Source organism: Felis catus, chromosome E2, assembly GCF_018350175.1.
Source record: "Felis catus isolate Fca126 chromosome E2, F.catus_Fca126_mat1.0, whole genome shotgun sequence".
Classification (NCBI taxonomy): Eukaryota; Metazoa; Chordata; class Mammalia; order Carnivora; family Felidae; genus Felis; species Felis catus.
Genome location: NC_058382.1, coordinates 48,939,873 through 48,959,585, shown reverse-complemented (window position 1 = coordinate 48,959,585; position 19,713 = coordinate 48,939,873). Strand labels below are relative to the sequence as shown.

Below are 19,713 nucleotides of genomic sequence, written 5' to 3'. Positions count from 1 at the left end.
ACATGAGCAGGGTAAAAAAAAAAACTCTTGATTATGTACAGATAAAATAGGTGATTTGGGGGGCACCTGGCATCTCGGTTAAGTGTCCAGCTTCGACCCAGGTTATGATCTCCTGGCTTGTTAAGTTCGAGCCCTGTGTCAGGCTTGCTGCCCTCATCTCAGAGCCTGGAGCCTGTTTCAGATTCTGTCTCCCTCTCTGTCCCTCCCCTGGTCACACTCTTTCTCTTAAAAATAAGCATTAAAAAAAAAAAAAACTTATAAAATAGATGATTCTTAATTTTCTTCATATTTTTCCCTATTTTCCAAAATTTAGTATTCATTACTTTTATACCTGAGAGAAAAAGTGATCTGTAATTGCTCACAAAGACAACTAGAAATCTCCTGTACTGATAGGGGTATTTTGTACTGCTAAGGTATTTTGTTAGGTTTAACCTAAAAAAACAAGGTGTGGGGCGCCTGGGTGGCTCAGTTGGTTAAGAGTCTGACTTTAACTCAGGTCATGATCTCCTGGCTCGTGAGTTCGAGCGCCATGTTGGTCTCTGTGCTGATAGCTCAGAGCCTGGAGCCTGCTTCAAATCCTGGGTCTCCCTCTCTCTCTACCCTTCCTCCACTCATGCTTTCTCTCTCTCTCTCTCTAAAATAAACATCCAAAACAAAAAGGTGCAATAATACAGCAGGCGTGTGGTGCCCAGCCATCCAGGTTCAAGAGGGGAAAGCGTTCGCTTGTGTGTTTGCATACTCAAGAGTTCTCGAAGCAGAGACAAGCTGCTGCAGCCGGTAGTGCAGTTTGCTGGGCTTCAGAGGTGGGAAAGAGACTTGTCACTAACATCCTCTTGACCTAGGACTTTATAAAAAATGATGTTCCTATTTACTCTGGGGGAAAAAAAGTCTGTTGAATGGAAGATTGATTTTTACAAATGTCTGTGGCACGTTCTTGGAAAAACTTCCCTGAAAGTGCCAATCTAAAAGGGAGCCGAGTGGGGCACACGGCTGCCGCAGTTGGTGGAGCAACTCCAGCCTCACGGTGGTCCGGTTCAAAGAGCAAGCCAGGTGCTCAGAACCAGTGTTCTCCACATACCATGTTTTCCTATCAGGCCGGACACACTTTTCATCCTGAGGACTCCTCACTGTCTTCGTCCACCTGAGGCCCTTCGCGGGCCTCCACTTCAGCCCTTCCTTGCTAGGGCAGAACGTGCCGATACCGTACCTTGTCCAGTTTCACCCGAGATTCTCGTCCACATTCCAGGGGTGTGGTGAGGGTGTTTAAATCCTGACCCCAGAAAGCAAAGAACTTCTCGATTCGAAGACTACGAAGAGCATAATAGCCAGCATTCCGGATTCCGTATTTCTGCCCAACACTCATCACTTCGTTGTACACATGGAGGGCATACTAGAGGGAGAAACGAGAGGTCAGCAGCCCGCACACCTTCCGAATTCAACACGGAGTGTGTCTGGCAGCACCCAATGGGGGACACCGTGAACCTCAACAAGCGAGGAGGGTGTATGAAATTCTCAGGTCGTCTCATCCTCGAGCAACTGAAGCATCACTACCCAGGAGTAATGAGCCAGGGTCACCCTAACCCGACTTACACTCCATGGAAGCAAGATCCATAGCTTTCCCTTCTCTGTGGAGCCTGGGACAGGGAGCCAAGCACACAGCAGTCCTCAAATGAGAATCCTACACACACTCTCACCACCCCATCAACGGCCAGGCCCACAAGTGCCTCTCAGTCCGCTCAGCCACCGCGGCTCTGCTCTCGCCCCAACTCCCCACCCCATCCTCACGTGCATTGCCCGTGCTGGGAAATGTGTGTCACACAGGACCCCATGGGCAATGTCTGTTTTTTCCACAGATGGCACATCTCAGAGACCCGCGTCCCCCCCCCCCCACCCCGCTCAAGTGACTGAGCCAGGAAGGCGGCGCACCCTACCCGTGTCCCACAATGGCCAGCCTCTCATGTTATTCTTGGTTCTGGAAACTGTAAGTGTCAGACACCCTAAATAAAGTTTCCTCAACTGAAGGCAGATACTCCTACTGTGTGATGTTTAAACGTATTCTGTGATGTCTAAAGCCTAGTACCAGACTACATTATTAGCTTTAATAACTAAAAAGACAAAATGACAAGAGAAATTAATTAGAGAAACGTCTCATGATCGCATTTACGTGTACAATCGCAAACAACATGACCCAAATCTGCAGAAAAAGAGGCTGGAGTTGTTGTTGGCAGAGGTGGGGAGAGGAAAGTGGGGACTGGAGGAAGGGAGGCAGAAGGTACAAACTTTCAGTTACCAGACAAACGAGAACTAGGTATGGAATACCCAACCTGATGTCCGCAGCAGACACTGCTGTGTGACAAGTAACACAAGTTGTTACAAGAGTAAATCCTAAGTGTCTTCATCCCAAGGAGAAAAGCTTTTTAACAATGTTTATTTTTGAGAGACCTAGCCTGGGTGGGGCAGACAGAATTCCAAGCAGGCTCCATGCTGTGGGCTCGAACTCACAAATTGAGATGGTAAGGTGAGCCGAAATCAAGACTCAGATGCTTAACCCACTGAGCCATCCTGTGCCCCACAAGGATCTAGGACACACGAATCTATGAGACATAAATGGTGCAAAATGAAACTTACCACGGCAGTCATGTCACAGGGCATGTCAATCCATCATTCTGTGCACCTTAAACTTGTACAGTGATATATGTCAGTTATATCTCAATAAAACTGGAAGGATGGAAAAGAAACTGGTTTCACTGGTGTTGCAGTTCTGTACCCTGGCTGGGTCTGCTGCCCTGCGTGTTGCTCTCCTGCAGCCAAAGAGGCATCTACTGAATGGCCACGGTGGTCAGGACAACTTGAAAAGAGTTGTAGAAAAACAGAACCTGTGCTATTGAATCCATACACTGTGTGGCCCCCGTGCAAGTGACACACCTGAATGAGCAACGGTGGGGGCAGGAGGCCCATGGGGATGGACAGGAAACGAGAATAATCAAAAGCCAGTATCTCCGTTGCACTCACTGCTTCAGTGTCTCCAATTGAATCGTTAAGAGGAAGGCCAGGGAATAAAGATTTGAAGCAGGTAACTAGTCTTGGATTAGATGAGAAAAGCAGGTCCCCATCATATATTCCTTTTCTAGCTGTTGGGGATTTAGTGTGAGCCAAACAAGAACCTGCCATCTGTCCCCATGTTTTGGGGGATGTTTTTGTTTCCCCTCAAAGAGACAAGTACAGTTAACATGGGTTTGAACTATGTGTGTCTCACTTCGATGTGGAGTTTTCAGTAAGTACAGTACATGACTGTAAATGTATTTTCCATATGATTTTAATAACATTTTGTTTTCTCTAGCTCACTGTATTAGAAGAATATACAACACGTGTAGCACACAAAACGTCTATTAACAGTAAGGCTTGCAGTCGATGGTAGGCTATTAGCAGTTAAGGTTTTTGAGGAGTCAAAAGTTCTATGTGGAGCTTTGACTGAGTGTTATGCCAGGGGCAGCTGTATACCCTTCTTGAGGACAGGAGCCAGCTTGTAAAGAACCCAGGCAGGGCACAAACCACCTTGTGGACTCACTGAAAATCATAAAAACAAGAGCAGCCCAGGAAAATGAGAAGTAGAATCCAAGGCCTCAAGTAACAAACCTGCTGGAGCCACTCTTGATCGAGTTCAGTGAATTCATGACAAGGGCACCCAGGTGACATTTCAGAACCAGCCCCTACCTGTACAGGGACAGCAGATCAGCTACATTTGTAGCAACTCTTCTCAAATTGCGAATAATCCCTTCATCTTAGTGTTGTTACAGTTGTCTCGACAAGCATATGGAATTTCATGGGCTAGTAAATTTGTGCTTCAGTTAGTAACTATAAGAAAGCCTAACCCCGTAAAAGTAATATAACTAATTATCAGGAACAAGAAAGATGCCTACAATCCCTACTCCTTGTCACAACTGGACAAGAGAAAGAAATTGTAGGAATTAAACTTAAGAAAGAAGAAGAACCATTACTGTCTCTATGATTAAGACTGAACCCTGAAAATTCCAGGTACTCAACTAAAAAACAACTATAGTAAGATAAATTAGTAAAGAGATATAGACTAGAAAAAATAGCTTTCAAAAATCATAATCACTTAAAAGACAATGGAACAAAGACACCCTTCCCACTCACAACTAGCGACAACAAAATGTTATTCAAGTAAACTTAAAAAATGTGTAATGTATATATAAGGAAAACTTCAAAATACCTCTTAAGGTCACCAAAAAACTTGAGTAAAACTAAAAGGCATTCTTTGTAAGATTTAACATATTTCATCAATTCTCCCTAATATATAAATGTAACATAATCCAAAAAATACCAGCAGCAGTATAATTATACTAGATAATTATAAAGTTTCCAAAGGGAAATAAGGAAACAGGAATTATTTTTTTCCAGAGTTTGCCAGCTATAAGGGACAATAAGTACTAAAAGGTATTAAAATATATAATAAAGACTCCATAATTAAAATAGCATAATCCTGGATCATGAACAGATAAACCAAGGGAACAGAATAAAGGTCCAGAAATAAACCTGAATACATACAAGAATTTAGTATCTGGTAAGGGTACGATGTGAAAGCAATTGGTCATCCATGTGGAAACATGTGTGATCCATAGCTCATCAAGTACAGCAACAGACACTGCAAAAGGATGGAGCATTTAAATATTTAAAAAAAACACAGGGGCGCCTGTGTGGCTTAGTGAACCCACTAAGCGTCCAACTTCGGCTCAGGTCATGATCTCACAGCTTATGAGTTTGAGCCCCTCATTGGGTTCTGTGCTGACATCTCAGAGCCTGGAGCCTACTTTGGATTCTGTCTCCTTCTCTGTTCCTTCCCCGCTCGCACTCTTGTCTCTCTCTCTCAAAAGATTTAAAAAAATTAAACACAAAACCACAAACCCATACTCAGCAACACCACTAACTGTAAAAGTAATGGAAGAAAACTGGGAAAATTTTATAAGCCTGGAGTGGAGAAGTCCCTTTTATATATCAAACTCTAGAAGGCACAAAAGACCGATCAACTCAATTACAATAAAAATCAAAAAATCTTCTGCAACATATGAAACATTTTCCTGATTTTTTAAAAAAACCTTCTACATGACAATAAATGAAAAGACAAATGACAAACTGGGAAAAAAACTTATAACTCAACAGCAAGGACTATCTGACTCAGACAATGCTCAGAAACTGGTAAACAGACCAATCATTCAATACAAAAATGTACAAAGGTATGACCGGAACATTCAGTTATGCAACATTTCTTAAACATTTACTATGTGCCAAATACTTCTCTAGGTGCTGGGGAAATAAAAGCTAAGACAGGCAAATATTCCTGCCTTCGGAGAACTGACACTTAAACAAGGATAACTTGCCGAACAAAATAAAACAGATTTTATCGGACAGTGGTAGGCACTACAGAGAAAAAGAAAGTGGGAAGGAGGAGCGGGGGAACCGGGGATGGGGCCTCATCCAGCAGATACCACTCAAATAAGACCTGAAGCAGGCACAGCTGCGAGAGTCGGGGGGGGGGGGGGGGGGGGGGGGGGGAGGAGGACGAGCCAGGAGAGGGAGAGGAAATGCAAAGGCCCCGGGGAAGGAACAGGAGCACATTCAGGGACAAGCAAGTAGCGGGACAGGTAGAGAAGGTAGGATCACATCAGAACAGGGTGGCGGACGGGCAGGCAGGAGTGTGCAGGTCCTATAGAAGAGCTTTTCCTTGGAAATGCATTCCAAAAAGTTGCTTCATACTCTGGTTTCTCTTCAGATCGCATAAATCTTTCGCCTTTTACAAAAAGTTGCTTCATCCCACATATAAAGAAAATTACAACTGCACTGACAATTCTCTGTCAGCCCAAAGTGTGAAAACCCCGTACTGGTACACGCACACACGTACAAGGAAAGAGATGCTCTTGTACACGGAACTGTTTATAACAGCAAAGGCCTACAACCGGAAATGCCTCTTAGTACCAGCCTAATGATTCAACGATCTGACAGAACACTATCCTGCTGTTAAAAAAAGAAACCGGAAGTGCTTCCTCTTTAGGGACTGACAGGGCAGATCTATACCATCAATTGGTGAAGAGATAAAGGACAGCAGTATGCTTCCATCTATGTTTCTAAAACGGGACTAAGAATGTCTTTGAACTTGGCTCGCATATGCACAAAAATCTCTGACATGACCTTCAAATACTAATAGTTGTATCACTGGTAGTGGTTGATGGGAACTGGTCGGGTGGCACTAAATACTTTCCATAGGTTTTAAACCACATAAACGTATTTCCTATTCAAAACAGTAAGTAACTTAGTCCAAAATGTTAAAGTGCCCCTAATGCAGCCTGCCTCCGTTCCCGAGGCCCAGTCAGATCTGGCTCTCTAACTCTGCCAGTGCCCGGCAGGGGTGCGAAAGCCGGCCACCTTCCTCCGCGGGGCTCACCTCTATGGGGATGTAGAGCATGAATCCCGGCTCTCCTGTGTGAGTCATGCTCATCACCCTGATCCCATTTGCGTAGCCCACACTCATCTCCTGTGGAAGCAAAGGGAGGAGGTCAGCACGGAGAGTCTCCAGAGGAAGTGAGCGCTCAACATGTGTGTTAAAGGAACGAACACCTGAGGTAAACCTCTTATCAGCTCCGCACCCTTCGACCCTACGGCAGAGCCATGTGCCTGAGAGAAATTCATCCCCAGAGTGGTCTGTTTCCGAGTACTGGGGTCACCAGAAACGGAGCACGGTCTTTACACTCTTCTCATGAGACATCACCGTTTCAGGAGCACTAGCCAAGCTGCTGGCGGGAAGTGGAGGCGAAGTCTTTACAATCGTGAAACATGTCTTTTCGCAAAGTCCTCCTAAGGGTTTGTTTTAGGGGCGCCCGAGTGGCTCAGTCGGCTAAGCGTCTCTTAATTATGGCTCAAGTCATGATTTCAGGGTTCGTGGGATTGAGCCCCAGTGCAGAGCTTGATTGGAATTCTCTCTCCCTCTCTTTCTGCCCCACCCCACTTGTGCACTGTCTCTAAAAATAAAGAAAGAACCTTAAAAAGATTTCAGTCAAGAGTGTCAAGAGCAACAAAGACCAGGCCTGTGTCTTCTCTGGGGCATCTGGCAGGCAAGTCCAGGGCACCTGCCCTACAAAAGAGGATGCCTGATGACCACAGAACATGGTGCACCTGCTACCCTGGGGTCAGAGATTAGGCTTCTAATTCAAAATGTGTTTACAGCAGCTCAGTTACCTAACAGGCCTCTGACACAATCCCTGTTCCTATAATGGCAAGTGGTTAAGTCCCAGAAGGCACTGGAGCAAACTGTTCCCACAGGAAGCCCAACATAACTTGCTACCCTGTAGGCTCACATAGGTGCATCATTCGTTCCAGAACCCAAGGCCATGCAGGGAAGGGTTGCTGATGGCTAACGGTGAGACTGTTCTGTTGCTTTCACTCTGCCACGGAGAAAAAGGGACACTGTACAATGAGTACGTGGATCTCAGCTTAGGTTTGAACTTCAAAGAGCCTCCATCAGTCAGTAGCTGCCCCACAGCTGTTTTGCTACAGGTTGTCAAAACACTAGTCTGTTTGCACCTCTCTTATCAGTATTGTTACTACTTCTTTTACTCAGTTCCAAGATGCCACTGCTGCCAAATATAAGAAACTTATGTAAGTTGTTTAGGGCTTCACCTGAACATCTCTTACCTGGAGATACTACACACAGAAGTGACTCTGTGAATGGAAAAGGAGAAGCACTGCATGGAGAGAAGGAACCCGACCTTAATTGGCATTTTTTGGCGTTAGTGTCCTAATCCTTTAATTTACACATGTAATCCACTGCTACAAAAAGCAGTAAATAGAAAGGACTGATATTCAGAGAAGTTAAATCCACTTCAAAGATATCCTAATGCTTATTAAATAAGGAGACCTAGAAAGGTGAAAAATAAAGGGATGAATTTATTGGGACATTTTATTTGCTCCATAAAAGCCCCAACACCTTGTTCTGTGGACATTAACGCTGTAGTGAAACTGTGTAATTGCTATCCCTATAAAAGAAATATTCCCTGTCCATTTAAAAACTAGAACTTAATTAGCACCCACCTTGCAGAACAGACTTGGGAAGTGGTCTGGAGTCATAGGGGCATAGGACAACTCGGACAGCACATCCACAGCTCGAGGGCCAATCAGATTGAGGGCTAAACAGAAAAGAACAAGAGATGTCTGGCCAGTCCAGTCACCGCTGAGCCAAAGGGAAAAGTCTGTTTGGGACTTGCTCTCTCACGGCCAGGCCTGGGTGATAAGCCCACGAAAGCGCCTCTCTGCTTAGGCAATCCCAGGATGGACACAGAACGCCCCAAGTCAGGCAGACACCTCTCCTGACAGGCCTGGTAAATGCATGCACTGCTGACTGCTGGCCAGAGACAGCCTGGCCAGCGTGTTTCCTCTTCCCGGGGACACGGGGAAACAACATCCCATAGCCGCCTTTGTGGTTAGACCGGGAACGTGAGAGCGCGTCCTGGCCGGGGCGATGGGAGCCCACTTCCAGGGCCGGCCACAAACCTCCCACACGGTTCCCATCGCCTCCTTCCTCCCACTGTTGCTATATGGTGAGAGCGGCCCAACCAGCCCAGGTTCCGTCCTGGCACAGCAGCCCGTGGAAATTATACCCCAAACACCCTCTTGGGCTAGGAAACAACTTTGGTTCAGTAAGATTGTGTAGTTTGCCAGTCTGGTAGCAAACAGCCAAACAGATCTGCTGCTGTGATGAACTGGCCACGAGGACATGTTGGGGGTGAGGGGCAGTGAAGTGGGGGATAGGCAAGCATTAAAGCTGGAATGAGGAGGTGAGGGAAGGGGCTGCTCCCTGACAAGACTGCTGAGGAAGAGGTAGATCATCAGGAAATTAAGTCCTCCTCAAGAATTATTCACTCACTTAAAAAAAGTTGAGAAATTTTGAAGAAAACAATATTTAGGTAGTAGGTTTAAAAATGTATTTTCGAAGTAATTTTCACTCATTCAGCCAATATTTGCACTCCTCCATCCTGGCTGGAGGGGGCACAGCGGGAAACAAGACAAACGGACTGAAGCACAACTCACCCCTCACTTGCAAAAATGCAGGGACATATCAGGGATCAGTGTTCTATGACCAGGGCGCCTCCAGCACGCTTCTCACTCTGACCCCCATTTCTGAATGTCAGCTATAAAGAAGGCAGATGGAGAAGACGTATCTGGACAGGCTGGCCTCTTGTGCAGCTGAGCCTGGAGGGCCGGCTTACCGGTGTATTTCCAGGTGACATCCTCCAGAAGCAGGTTGCTGTCCTCTGGCATGTGTTTCTTAAGCCAGGCCCAACAGTGGACCTGCTGGTCAGTTGGGGAAATCATGAAGAAACTGAAAGGGAGACCGGAAAGTAATGTAAGCCAGGCAGCAGAAAAAGCCTCAGGAAGCAGTCAAGTTAACTCGTTTCAAAGCAGCCAATGAATGAGCAGAATACTGGCAAATGACCTCTTTGCCTTCAGAGGAGGCCAGGGGCACATAATTCTAGGATATACCACATAAGCACCGAAGATCCCGGCTTCCTGTTAGTGCCAAGATATACAGACCTACTGACACACCAGAACACTTTTTCCCAGTAGGGGGACTGTTATTTCCACATCGATTTGTATATAATCGGGTATGTTTCTTCCCCATTTTCCCCCGTGGCTTCTATTTGCACTGCATTGCTAAGGAACTGGCCAGGAGTTACCGAAATGTCTTTTTGTCCTCAGTACGGTCATGGTTTCCCGGACCGTGAGCCGGACGCTCTGCTCTGCGAGGACACCTCCAGGAGGCAGCGCACTGCAGGGGTTGGGGGGTCGGGGGCAGGGCGGCAGCCAGCCTTACCTGCGCTTGCTGAGCCGCGCTATGCTACAGTCGTTTTCATACCCTCCACCCTCATTGAGCATGCCGGTGTGCACAATGTGGCCCACGGGTACATCGAGGTCATTGGAGAAGAGGTACTGAAGAATTTCCAATGCCTGGTCCCCGGTGGACTGGAGGGGGAGGGAAGAAAGCAGAGAGAGTGAGCACAAGAACAGCTGGTTGGTAACACAGTCGCCGAGCAGTGTGACCCCCTGAGGCAATTCAATTAGCCAGTTCCCAACTGCAACAGTATCTGCGGATTTAGCAACAGTATCTGCGGATTTACTCCGCTGTGAGAAGCTCCAAAGAAAGCTCGTTGTTTTTGTTCGTTTTCTTTTTACTGTTTACTTATTTTTGAGACACAGAGAAGACAGCATGAGTGGGGGAGGGGCAGAAAGAGAGGGAGACACAGAATCCGAAGCAGGTTCCAGGCTCTGAGCTGTCAGCACAGAGCCCGACGCGGGGCTCAAACTCACAGACCGCGAGATCATGACCTGAGCCAAGGTTGGACGCTTAAGTGACTGAGCCACCCAGGCGCCCCAACTGGCTCTTGATTCTAATGGTAAGTGGGCCTCTACAAGCAGATTAAAACCCAGAAACAAAGAGCTAAAACTTCAGAAAAATGTATTACAGTTTAGTAAAACACTAAAACATACCAGAGGTCTTACAAAATTGGTTTTGAAGTGGCAGATAAAAAAGGAGACATTCAACAAATATTCAGAAGTTTCTAATCTATTATTTGGGTTTCTCAAGCACTTACTGTTATTTCGAACTTTGTGAAAGAGGACATGTCAATGACACACACAGCTTCCTTACAGCACTTGACTTCAGACTCCACAATGTCAAACCAGTCTGGCTTATAGAAAGTCTTGCTCTGCTCCAATGCCAGGAGGTCTACAGACCGGCAAACAACAAAAGAAAAAGAGAAAAGGACATTTATGTTGAGGACTCTCCCCATGTGGATTAGTATAGTGTGACAGGTTTTTCTTTATTCCTCCAGGAACACATTCTAAGTGTAATACATTTAAAAATGGGTTTTATTAGTTCTCAAGGCAACAAAAGAATAAACATGAGAACGGGCCTTCTTACCCTTGTCTGGTGGCACGAAGTACTTCGGCCTCTCAAATCCATGTTTTTCCATCCACCTGGCTCCTTGTGCGTCCAGCCGGTCATAGAGGGGAGATGTGCGCAACTGCCTCCCGGTCTGGAAGTCCCAACGGGGAACCTTCAGATCATACAGCAGAGCTAGAACAGAAATAACAGTCTCTGCAAACCCAAACCACCGAGCCGAGAACACAGCATCTCTAGATTCGGGAGTCGCTCCTGTTCAAAAGAGCATGCTTTTCCAGGCTAACGGGACCTAATGTGCAAACAGTTCCCAGTATAACAGGCAGGCTCCGGAAGAAAGAATGATGTTGCAAGAGCTGCCCTGATCTTTCCACAGAGTTACAGGGCCGTGAGTCAGGTTAACAACTCCAAGTTTCTGTTCTCAATGACTGTTTCAAGTTAGTAGGCAGAAACAATGGGAGAAAGGTCATGCTTGTAAACCTTGCTAAGTCCCACAGCAGAGACGAAGACTGTATCTGAGGAGCAGAGTGTGAAAACATGGCACTTGCTTCTTTACAGTGCCTGTGTTGCTGGGATCTCAGGACTGTTAGACACATTTCCTCTCTAACATTTAACCCGTTTCTGAGGTGAAAGGGAACATAGCATACCTTGATTTGGTGGCTGCACAGTACTGTCCCAGTCACATTATTCACATAACAAAGCTAGGGTCACAATTCATTTCTCCTAATGTCCAATCTGCAACAGCAACAAGTAAAAATAGCCAGAAAGAGTGTGATCTCTAGTCCCTTCCAAAGAGAAGAGCTGACCTCAAACTATTCCAAACAAGAGGTACATCAGAATGGGGAGGAGGCTGAGAAATTAAAGAGAAGGAAGCCACGCTGGTTGCCTTATCTTGCGACAATTTTTCAGTCTTCTCTGGTACTTTAGGTTCTATTTACCCTTTTCTCGTTTCCTGTCATGCCTCCCATTTCTATTACATGAGAATCAGAGAAGGCTACCCAGCGTGTCAGGTCATCACAGGGAAACTCGAGCTCCATTATGATTTGCACGGGTTCTAAAGTAACAAATGGCTGGGGAAATTGAGACTTCTGGCGAGTCAACATTTTAACCAAAATATTTGCCAAAAATAACCTTAGCGGCCACCCACACTGCTGCCGGGTTGTCTCCCACCAGTAAGAGTTCTCTACGACAGGCTAAAAGTGAATACACAGGTGCTAAAGGTCGTTCAAAGGCCTCACCGTGAATGGGACCGCCTGCTATTAAACCAACAATTCATTGTTAAAGGATGCCAGTCACAGCATATGTAGAAACTCAACTGGGAACATAAACATGCCCCAAGTATCTAGCTATATATTTTGGCAAAGTCTCAGAATAGTTCCTCAGTATAGGAAGATGAAATTACAATCTGGTTTGGTTCAATTCTTGATACAAAACCTGTCTCTAGAAAATAAAGGTAAGGTAGAGTAACAAGTTAGAATGAAGCTGGAGAGAAGTAGGAATGAGGAGAACAGAAATGTATGTTTTGTATTTATATGAGAAGTAGTCTCCTATCTTGCTAGCACGTGACAGTTATGACAAAAATCACTCAGAGAAGCTTGAAGCTTTGAGAACAAGCCAAATCCTCTGCCTTGGAAAGCAAACTGTAATCTCAAAGATCAAGTGAGGAGAGAGAACATTCACCTGACACGGGCGCTTTCCAAGCAAAGTGGAAAGCAGACGATGCTAGGAATATACAAGAAGCTGCTGCGGGAAGTCTGATGGCAGTTACCACCTGTAAGTCCTTTTCTTCTTTCCTGTTCCCAGAGGTAAATAAAGGACAACATACTAAAGAGACGGTTATGTAAATATCACATGGGGCCTAATGCCCCAACATGGGCCCCCTACCAGTCAAACTCGAGAGGCCAACTTGAAGCAATTCTTAAATAACTGAGGGAAAGATCTGCTCCTCTGAATGATCCAACAGCCCCCAAGAAGACACCTTCGACTAGATGCAAATGGGATCAAGCTCTACTCACGCATGACTTCCATGACCCGGTGGCGCAGAAAGGTACGGCTGCTCTGGAGGGCTCCAAAACGTTTCAAGTCCAATTCCCAGATGCTTTCTGATGGATAACCATGCACCATCCATTCGGCGAGGTACCTGTTTAGATGGGGAAGTTGCTGGGCCTCAGATGGGATACTCTCCTAACTGTACTAGGAAACAAGAACCAACAGAATCAAACATCCTGTCTTGTCACAGACTGGCTGAGAAATTCTGGGCCATTTCCTTAATTTTTCTGAAGAAACAAACACGGATCCATCTACTGCTCTCAAATCTGCTATGACAATCTTAGTTCTAATGATAAGGTTCCCTAGAAAGTGTTTTAAGACATAAGTGACATCTATGAAAAACATACTTTATTCATACATCCAATGGGCTTTTTCTGGAAAACCTTCAGGAGGTTATACATCTATCTGATCATATCTCTGCTTTTGGTAACTCCTCTTCCATGACTGTTTTCAGAACCATTCTACAAGTCACTCAAGAAAAGTGGCCTCAGTTGGTTAAGCTTCCAACTTCGACTCAGGTCATGACCACACAGTTCATGAGTTCAAGCCCCGCATCGGGCTCTGTGCTGACAGCTTGCAGCCTAGAGCCTGCTTCGGATTCTATGTCTCCCTCTCTCTCTACCCCTTGCCCACTCACACTCTGTCTCTCTCTCTCAAAAATAAACATTAAAAAAATTTTTTTTAATTAAAAAACAAAGTGGCCTCGGGGTGCCTGGGTGGCTCGGCTGGTTAAGCTTCTGACTCTTTTCAGTCGGTTCAGGTCATGATCTCATGGTTTGTGGTTTGAGCCACGTGTCGGGCTCCACACTAATGGTGCCGAACCTGCTTGGGATTCTCTCTCTCCCTGTCTCTCTGCCCCTCTCCCACCGGTCTCTTAGTAAACTTAAAAAAAAAAAAAAAAAAATTGCCTCATTGATAAAAAAAAAGTAACTTTTAACTGTGGCAAAATACAAAGAACATAAAATCAACCATCTCAGTCATTTCTAATTGTGAGGTTCAGTGGCATTAAGTACACTGACACTGCTGTGTAACCATCACAACCATCCACCCCCAGAACTCTTCATCTTCCCAAACTGAAACTCCATCCACCTGAGAAGCAGTCCCTCTCCATTCCCGTCCACAGCCTTGGCAACCACTGTGATACTGTCTGTCTTCATGAATGGTACTGCACACAGTATTCGTCCTTTCTGACTGGCTTGTTTAATCAGTATGTGATTTTTTTATTACATATACACATACATGTTTGTTCGTTTATTTTGAGAGAGAACAGAGAGGAAGGGAGAAAGAATCCCAAGCAGGCTCCACACTGTCAGTGCAGAGCCCAATGTGGGGCTTGAACTCACGAACCTTGAGATCATGACCTGAGCCAAAGTCAAGAGTCGGCAGCTCAAGCAACCGAGCCACAGAGGTGCCCCATAATCAATATGTAATTTTTAAAGAAAACTTGTACTACTCAACATGATCGTCTGTGTCACTCACCATACTTACTGTTTACAAACTCAAATGCACACTCAAAGGATCAAAACAGCTGAAAAGTACATCCCACAGGCTCCGTGACTAATTCCAAAAAGAGTTACTGAAACCCTGTGCACAGTGACACTGCTAGAATATCCCACAGTGATTACTTTGAAGGGGACAACTCCCAAATGAGGTGTATCTCCTCCTTACTATCAACACACCGGATTACATACACACACTACACACCATATTAGTAACAAGTAACTCTGGGAAGCGCAGCAGAGCCCAGCAAGCAGAGTCTAATCAAGAGAGACTTACCTTCCAGCCCCTCCTGCAAACGACAGGCCAGCAGAGTTCATTCCCACCAGGACGTAGTAGCCCTGCACTGCCGGAGACTCGCCCATGATGCACCTCATGTCTGGGGTGAAGGTCTCGGGGCAGTTGACCAACTTCATGATCTCCAGAGTCTCCAGTTCTGGCATCCGACGCAGGAGGGAACTCAGCAGGGGCTCTGAGCCATAAAAAACAAACCCACATAGAGTCCTCAGCTTTAGGGAATTCAAAGACTTCCAACTCCTTATACTTTCCTACTCCCTCTCCTTTCAGAAAATCACTTGAAAGGGGTTTTCTCAGAAGAGCCAAATGGGCCCTAGATCAGAAAGTAGAAACCCCGGTGTAATTAACGGACACACCTACAAAGCGCGTGGCATAAAGACTAAGAAAAAGGACGCTTCTTTGCAGAGGCCAGGAGCTATGGAAGGGCACACAATACATGTGACTACAGATAAGATCTCCAAGGGACTGCTGTTTGTGGAAAGCTCTTCAGTGACACTCGAGGAGACACAGGATAAAGGCAAGGATTTCCACGGTTGGAAAAGCTGCAGAAGTCAGGACCTTGGCCTGTTTGAAAAGAAGTCCATCATATGGGACAGTGGTAAGAAATGAAGCCAGACTAAAGCTGGCTGGTGGGTACACAGAAGGTTCTGTATACTATTCTCTCCACTTCTGACAGTCTAAAATGCCTCAGAATAAAAAGTTTATTTTTTAAAAGGTCCATCAAGGGTTGGGAGGCAAACTCTTCATTACAGACAGTTTCTTACCTTTTGAATTTGGAAACATGGGCCTTTATTAACTATCCCGTAAATAAAATTATTACAAAACTGAGTAGAACATAAATAGCGAATCACTGTGAGGCACACGTGAAACTAATACAGTACTGTAGGTCAGTTCTTCAATAAAAACAAAAACCGAGTAAAAGACTGTATTAACAAAACAATTCTGCTTTCTAAAAACGTCTTCAGTCTTACATGCAGTCCTACACAAAAGGCTTCCTCCTAGCCTAGAATTTCAGCAATGATTTTAGTTAAGTAATAAGCCTGGGGTCCCCTAACCAAGATTTTCATCCCCCGAATCCAGTACCCAGTGACCGCAGCCTTAGACCAGGCAGACCCTGTGGACTGCCTTCTGAAAGCACCTCATGGGGCTGTTACAAAGATCAAAGAAGAATCTCTTCTTGAAAATGCTTTCAAAAAGATAGCATCTTACACAAACACAGGGCATTATAGTTATCCTGTAGCTCACACACCAAAGTGATCCCAGTCTTCCTGCAGATTCTGAATTTCCAGCTGGTTCTTGCCCTCAGTAAATATTGGCTTCGGGTTCTTCTCAAAGCCCCCAGACAAGATGCCACCCTGCCAGTTCCGGATATAAATTCTTCCATCAGCATCCACAACAGCTGAGGAAGAGAAATGACAAGGGAGTCGGGGGTGGGGTGGGTAGAAGAGAAAAGCAAGGTTTAGAAGCAAGCCAGCTTTCTAAAGGGACAGAAACAAGCAGAACAAAAACACCTACTGGCTCTGTTAGTGAAGAGCATCCAGTGAACACAGAGTTTTCAAGGTGACGGGGGAGGATCCTCCCTCTCAGATTACAGTGGAGACTATTTCTCTATCCCTGACCTGCTTAGTTCCCTAGAAGCTCTGTCTAGTCCTCACAACCAGACTATGGAACTGCTGTAGTGACCGTGAAAGCCTAGCAGAAAGGGGGTACGGCGAGCTCATTCTAGGGGTTGAGACCTGCCACGTGATGTCAAGCCCTCTCCTGTGGTGCTTGGGGTCCCTGAGCAACCTGACTCTGTAGCTTACCTATAAGCTCTCTACAACGTATGCCATTCAAGTCAAAAACTCCAGGTTATATTCCAAATATTCTCAATTTGGACCTCTGTTTGGGAATGCAATTAGCTTACAAAACTAACAAACCAAAACACGGCTTCAGCGGAATGCCCATTTTATCCATCCTTTCGTAAGGAGTTCTTACGGGAAAGTTAGGATTGGGTCCGCCTCCCTGTAACATGCTTCAGAAAAGACAAGGCTCTCTCAAGCAGAGTCTGTCCTTAGCACTAAGTGTTCCTTTTCAGAGGACAGAACAGTGGCAAGGAAATGAGATTAAAGACAAAGCGTAAGTCCTCACTTGGTGTGTTGCTCTGCAGAGGGGTCTCCAAGGGGCGAGTCAGAAGGTAGAAGTGTTCGCAGGCATGTAACGGGATACTAACCGGCTCCTCGTTGGACAGACCCAGCTCGTATGCCCACTACAAACGGACGGATTGATTTGTGGGTGGGAAGAGGAACAGAAAGACAAATGAGCAAGTTCAGCCGCTCATTTTAATTCAAGTGGCCTATGTGTGCTCTTGTCCCAACGTCTGGGGCGGGAAGCCACACTGCAGCCTGCTTTATTTAGCTCAGTTCATGGGGGGGAGCAACACCAGGCTTGTTAAACCATAACCATTCTTCTTTTTTTTTAACCATAACCATTATTCTTATACCAAAGAACGACAGACTTAGGAGCTCGTGGGGGGCAAGCGAGGCCCTTCGAACAAAATGCCTGACCTCGACAACAAACCCCGAATACCATCATATGTGATCTTCATGAGGCAAAAAGTACCCGTAGGTCACCTGAAGATTGTCGAGTGGAAGGCAAGGCACCAATATGCCTTAAAAGTAGAAGCAGCTTAGTGCTCTGAACTGAATCCAGGCTCCTGACACAAAAGATAGCCTAATACTTATGTGCTAGGTTGTAGAATAAAATGAAATACCACAGGAAGACCCAACAACGAGGATGTGTCAATGCCCAACCGTTTTTGTGGCCTTCCTGGCCAGGAGAGCACGCATTAACCCAGGGTGGAGGAAGGAAAAGGTCACGACGGTGCTTTTCCTTGAGGACTAGCTACAGGCTTCTGATGGAGCGCACAAGAATTCTGAGGTTTCTAGTCCAAACAAGGAATAGGTGGTCCCTATTCCTAGTCACAGCAGTGACTGTTGTTACGTTAGATCAGTGACCCAGTGTTGTTGCTAACCTACCTGACCAGCACAGTTGACAAAATACTGGCACTCAATCTGTCCTTTATCGGTCTCCACGCCGGTTACTTGGCCTTTTTTGACCATTACATGAAGCACGCTTGTACGGTCATAGATCTGCACACCTGTTCCAAGGTAAAGAAAGAGGCAGTGCATCCATCTTCGGATGGCCCAGAATTAAGGCAGCAGCAGATTCTGCAGCAGATTCTAAACCCGTGAGAAATGATGAAAAAGCCAGGTCAATGCTTTAATTTAAAAACACAAGAACTTCCAGGAACCACATCCTGGGGCAGTGTCCATGGGCCTCTTCCGTGACTGAAAACAGCAGGTCAGTTTAGTACACAATTCAATTCTAGGAACCATAAAAGGGGGAGGGGAGAAGAAGGTTAAATAGGGCGTCTTAAATCCAAATCCACCCACACCATGAATCAGTTCATCCAAAGTGCAGAACACCATGGACACTACTTAGTCTTCCCCTCATTCATTCCAAACCCAGGACACGACCAGCTTTCGGACTCAGTCCCCACCAGGTCTTCTGCCCTCGGAGCTTCTCACGTTCTGTGGGGGGGGGGGGGGGGGGGGGGGGGGGGGGGGGAGGGGGGAATTCCCCTAAGTTTGAACTTATGGTCATTATTAAAAAGCAGTTCCTTAGAACTTTAATAAGAAAAATGTGGCCGTGAGGAAAAACACTTATTAACTTAAGAGAGGATATTCAAACAAACATTCTAAGAGCCAGTGTTCAAATATGGAAGCCGAGTTGGGGTCACTGCCGATTGGGAGACACCTTCTTACATGACCTCTTTCCTCCTCACCCAGAAACATGCTTACCATTTTGGGAGGCAGCACTTGCCAGGGCAAGAGCCACATCAGCAGAGGACACCACCGCATCCTCGGGAACATGCATGGCCCCCACCAGGTCGTGCACGTTTAGGAGAGGGTGAAGTTCGGCCACTTTCTTGGGGGAGATGATCTCAGAAGGGATGCCTATGACACTGCCACAGAACACAAGGGGACAATGACATGCATGGCCCTCTGGCAGAGGTCAGTCTGACAGGAGTGTCAGGACAGGCTTCTAGTCTCATACATACTTCAGCCTGGAGTTGATACGCTTCAGGGAGATGAGCCGGTCCTGAGTTTGGGCCAGAAAGATGGAGCCTGTCCTTATGTAACCTGGAAGGAAAACCAGCCCAAACTGAGCAGACCAGGCCAGCTACAGGGATCGGGTGGGCGAGCCCACTAGGTAACAGGTTAGAAGACCCGTGAGCGGCCCTGGCATAGCCCCATCCAAACATAGTCAGCTGGGGTTTGGGGAGGAGTGAGTAGGATTTTAATGTACATCTTAAATAATCACTCTATTTTTTTAAATGTTTGTTTATTTTTGAGAGAGAGAGACAGAGCATGAGTGGGGGAGGGACAAAGAAAGAGGGAGACAGAATCTGAAGCAGGCTCCAGGCTCTGAGCTGTCAGCACAGAGCCAGAGGTGGTGCTCGAACTCATAAACCGTGAGATCATGACCTAAGCCAACGTTGGATGCTTAACTGACTGAGCCACGCAGGTGCCCCTTTAAATAATCACTCTTAAAGTCAAAATGAGAGATAACTGTTGCTACAAAGCCTTTGGGAGGGGAATGTACCCCCAGAACCCACCTCTTTCTTTGGTCTTTTTAGGTTTTCTCCTCATGGTTTAGGTGGGAGTATGGCCCCAAATGCAGGCCACTCACAACATGGGCACCCAGGAGCTACACCCACCCTTTCCTTCCCTAGCATAGCCAATGGGCATGTGGCCAAAGTTCAGCCAATCAGACCCCCTGGGATACTGGGTCTGGAGCAAGTGGGTGAATGGCTGGAGGCCAGTCATCTCGGAAGCAGCAGCGTCCTGGCCAGACCG

General features: G+C 46.1%; 1 protein-coding gene across 2 annotated transcripts in view; it reads right to left on the bottom strand.

Moving 5' to 3' along the window:
* Window positions 1-19,713, bottom strand: part of PDPR (pyruvate dehydrogenase phosphatase regulatory subunit) — a 37,075-nt gene that overhangs the window by 4,844 nt on the left and 12,518 nt on the right. The window contains exons 4-17 of one of the 2 annotated variants that reach the window (XM_023245673.2): window positions 18,915-18,996; window positions 18,655-18,818; window positions 17,830-17,951; window positions 16,943-17,060; window positions 16,062-16,211; window positions 14,795-14,987; window positions 12,985-13,109; window positions 10,991-11,146; window positions 10,662-10,795; window positions 9,884-10,032; window positions 9,279-9,391; window positions 8,104-8,198; window positions 6,461-6,550; window positions 1,208-1,390 (exon numbers count right to left, since the gene is read on the bottom strand). In XM_023245673.2, coding sequence (XP_023101441.2) covers window positions 1,208-1,390; window positions 6,461-6,550; window positions 8,104-8,198; window positions 9,279-9,391; window positions 9,884-10,032; window positions 10,662-10,795; window positions 10,991-11,146; window positions 12,985-13,109; window positions 14,795-14,987; window positions 16,062-16,211; window positions 16,943-17,060; window positions 17,830-17,951; window positions 18,655-18,818; window positions 18,915-18,996 — 1,874 coding nt within the window. The remainder of the gene's footprint in view (window positions 1-1,207; window positions 1,391-6,460; window positions 6,551-8,103; window positions 8,199-9,278; window positions 9,392-9,883; window positions 10,033-10,661; window positions 10,796-10,990; window positions 11,147-12,984; window positions 13,110-14,794; window positions 14,988-16,061; window positions 16,212-16,942; window positions 17,061-17,829; window positions 17,952-18,654; window positions 18,819-18,914; window positions 18,997-19,713) is intronic. The other variant, XM_023245674.2, reaches the window with a different exon arrangement.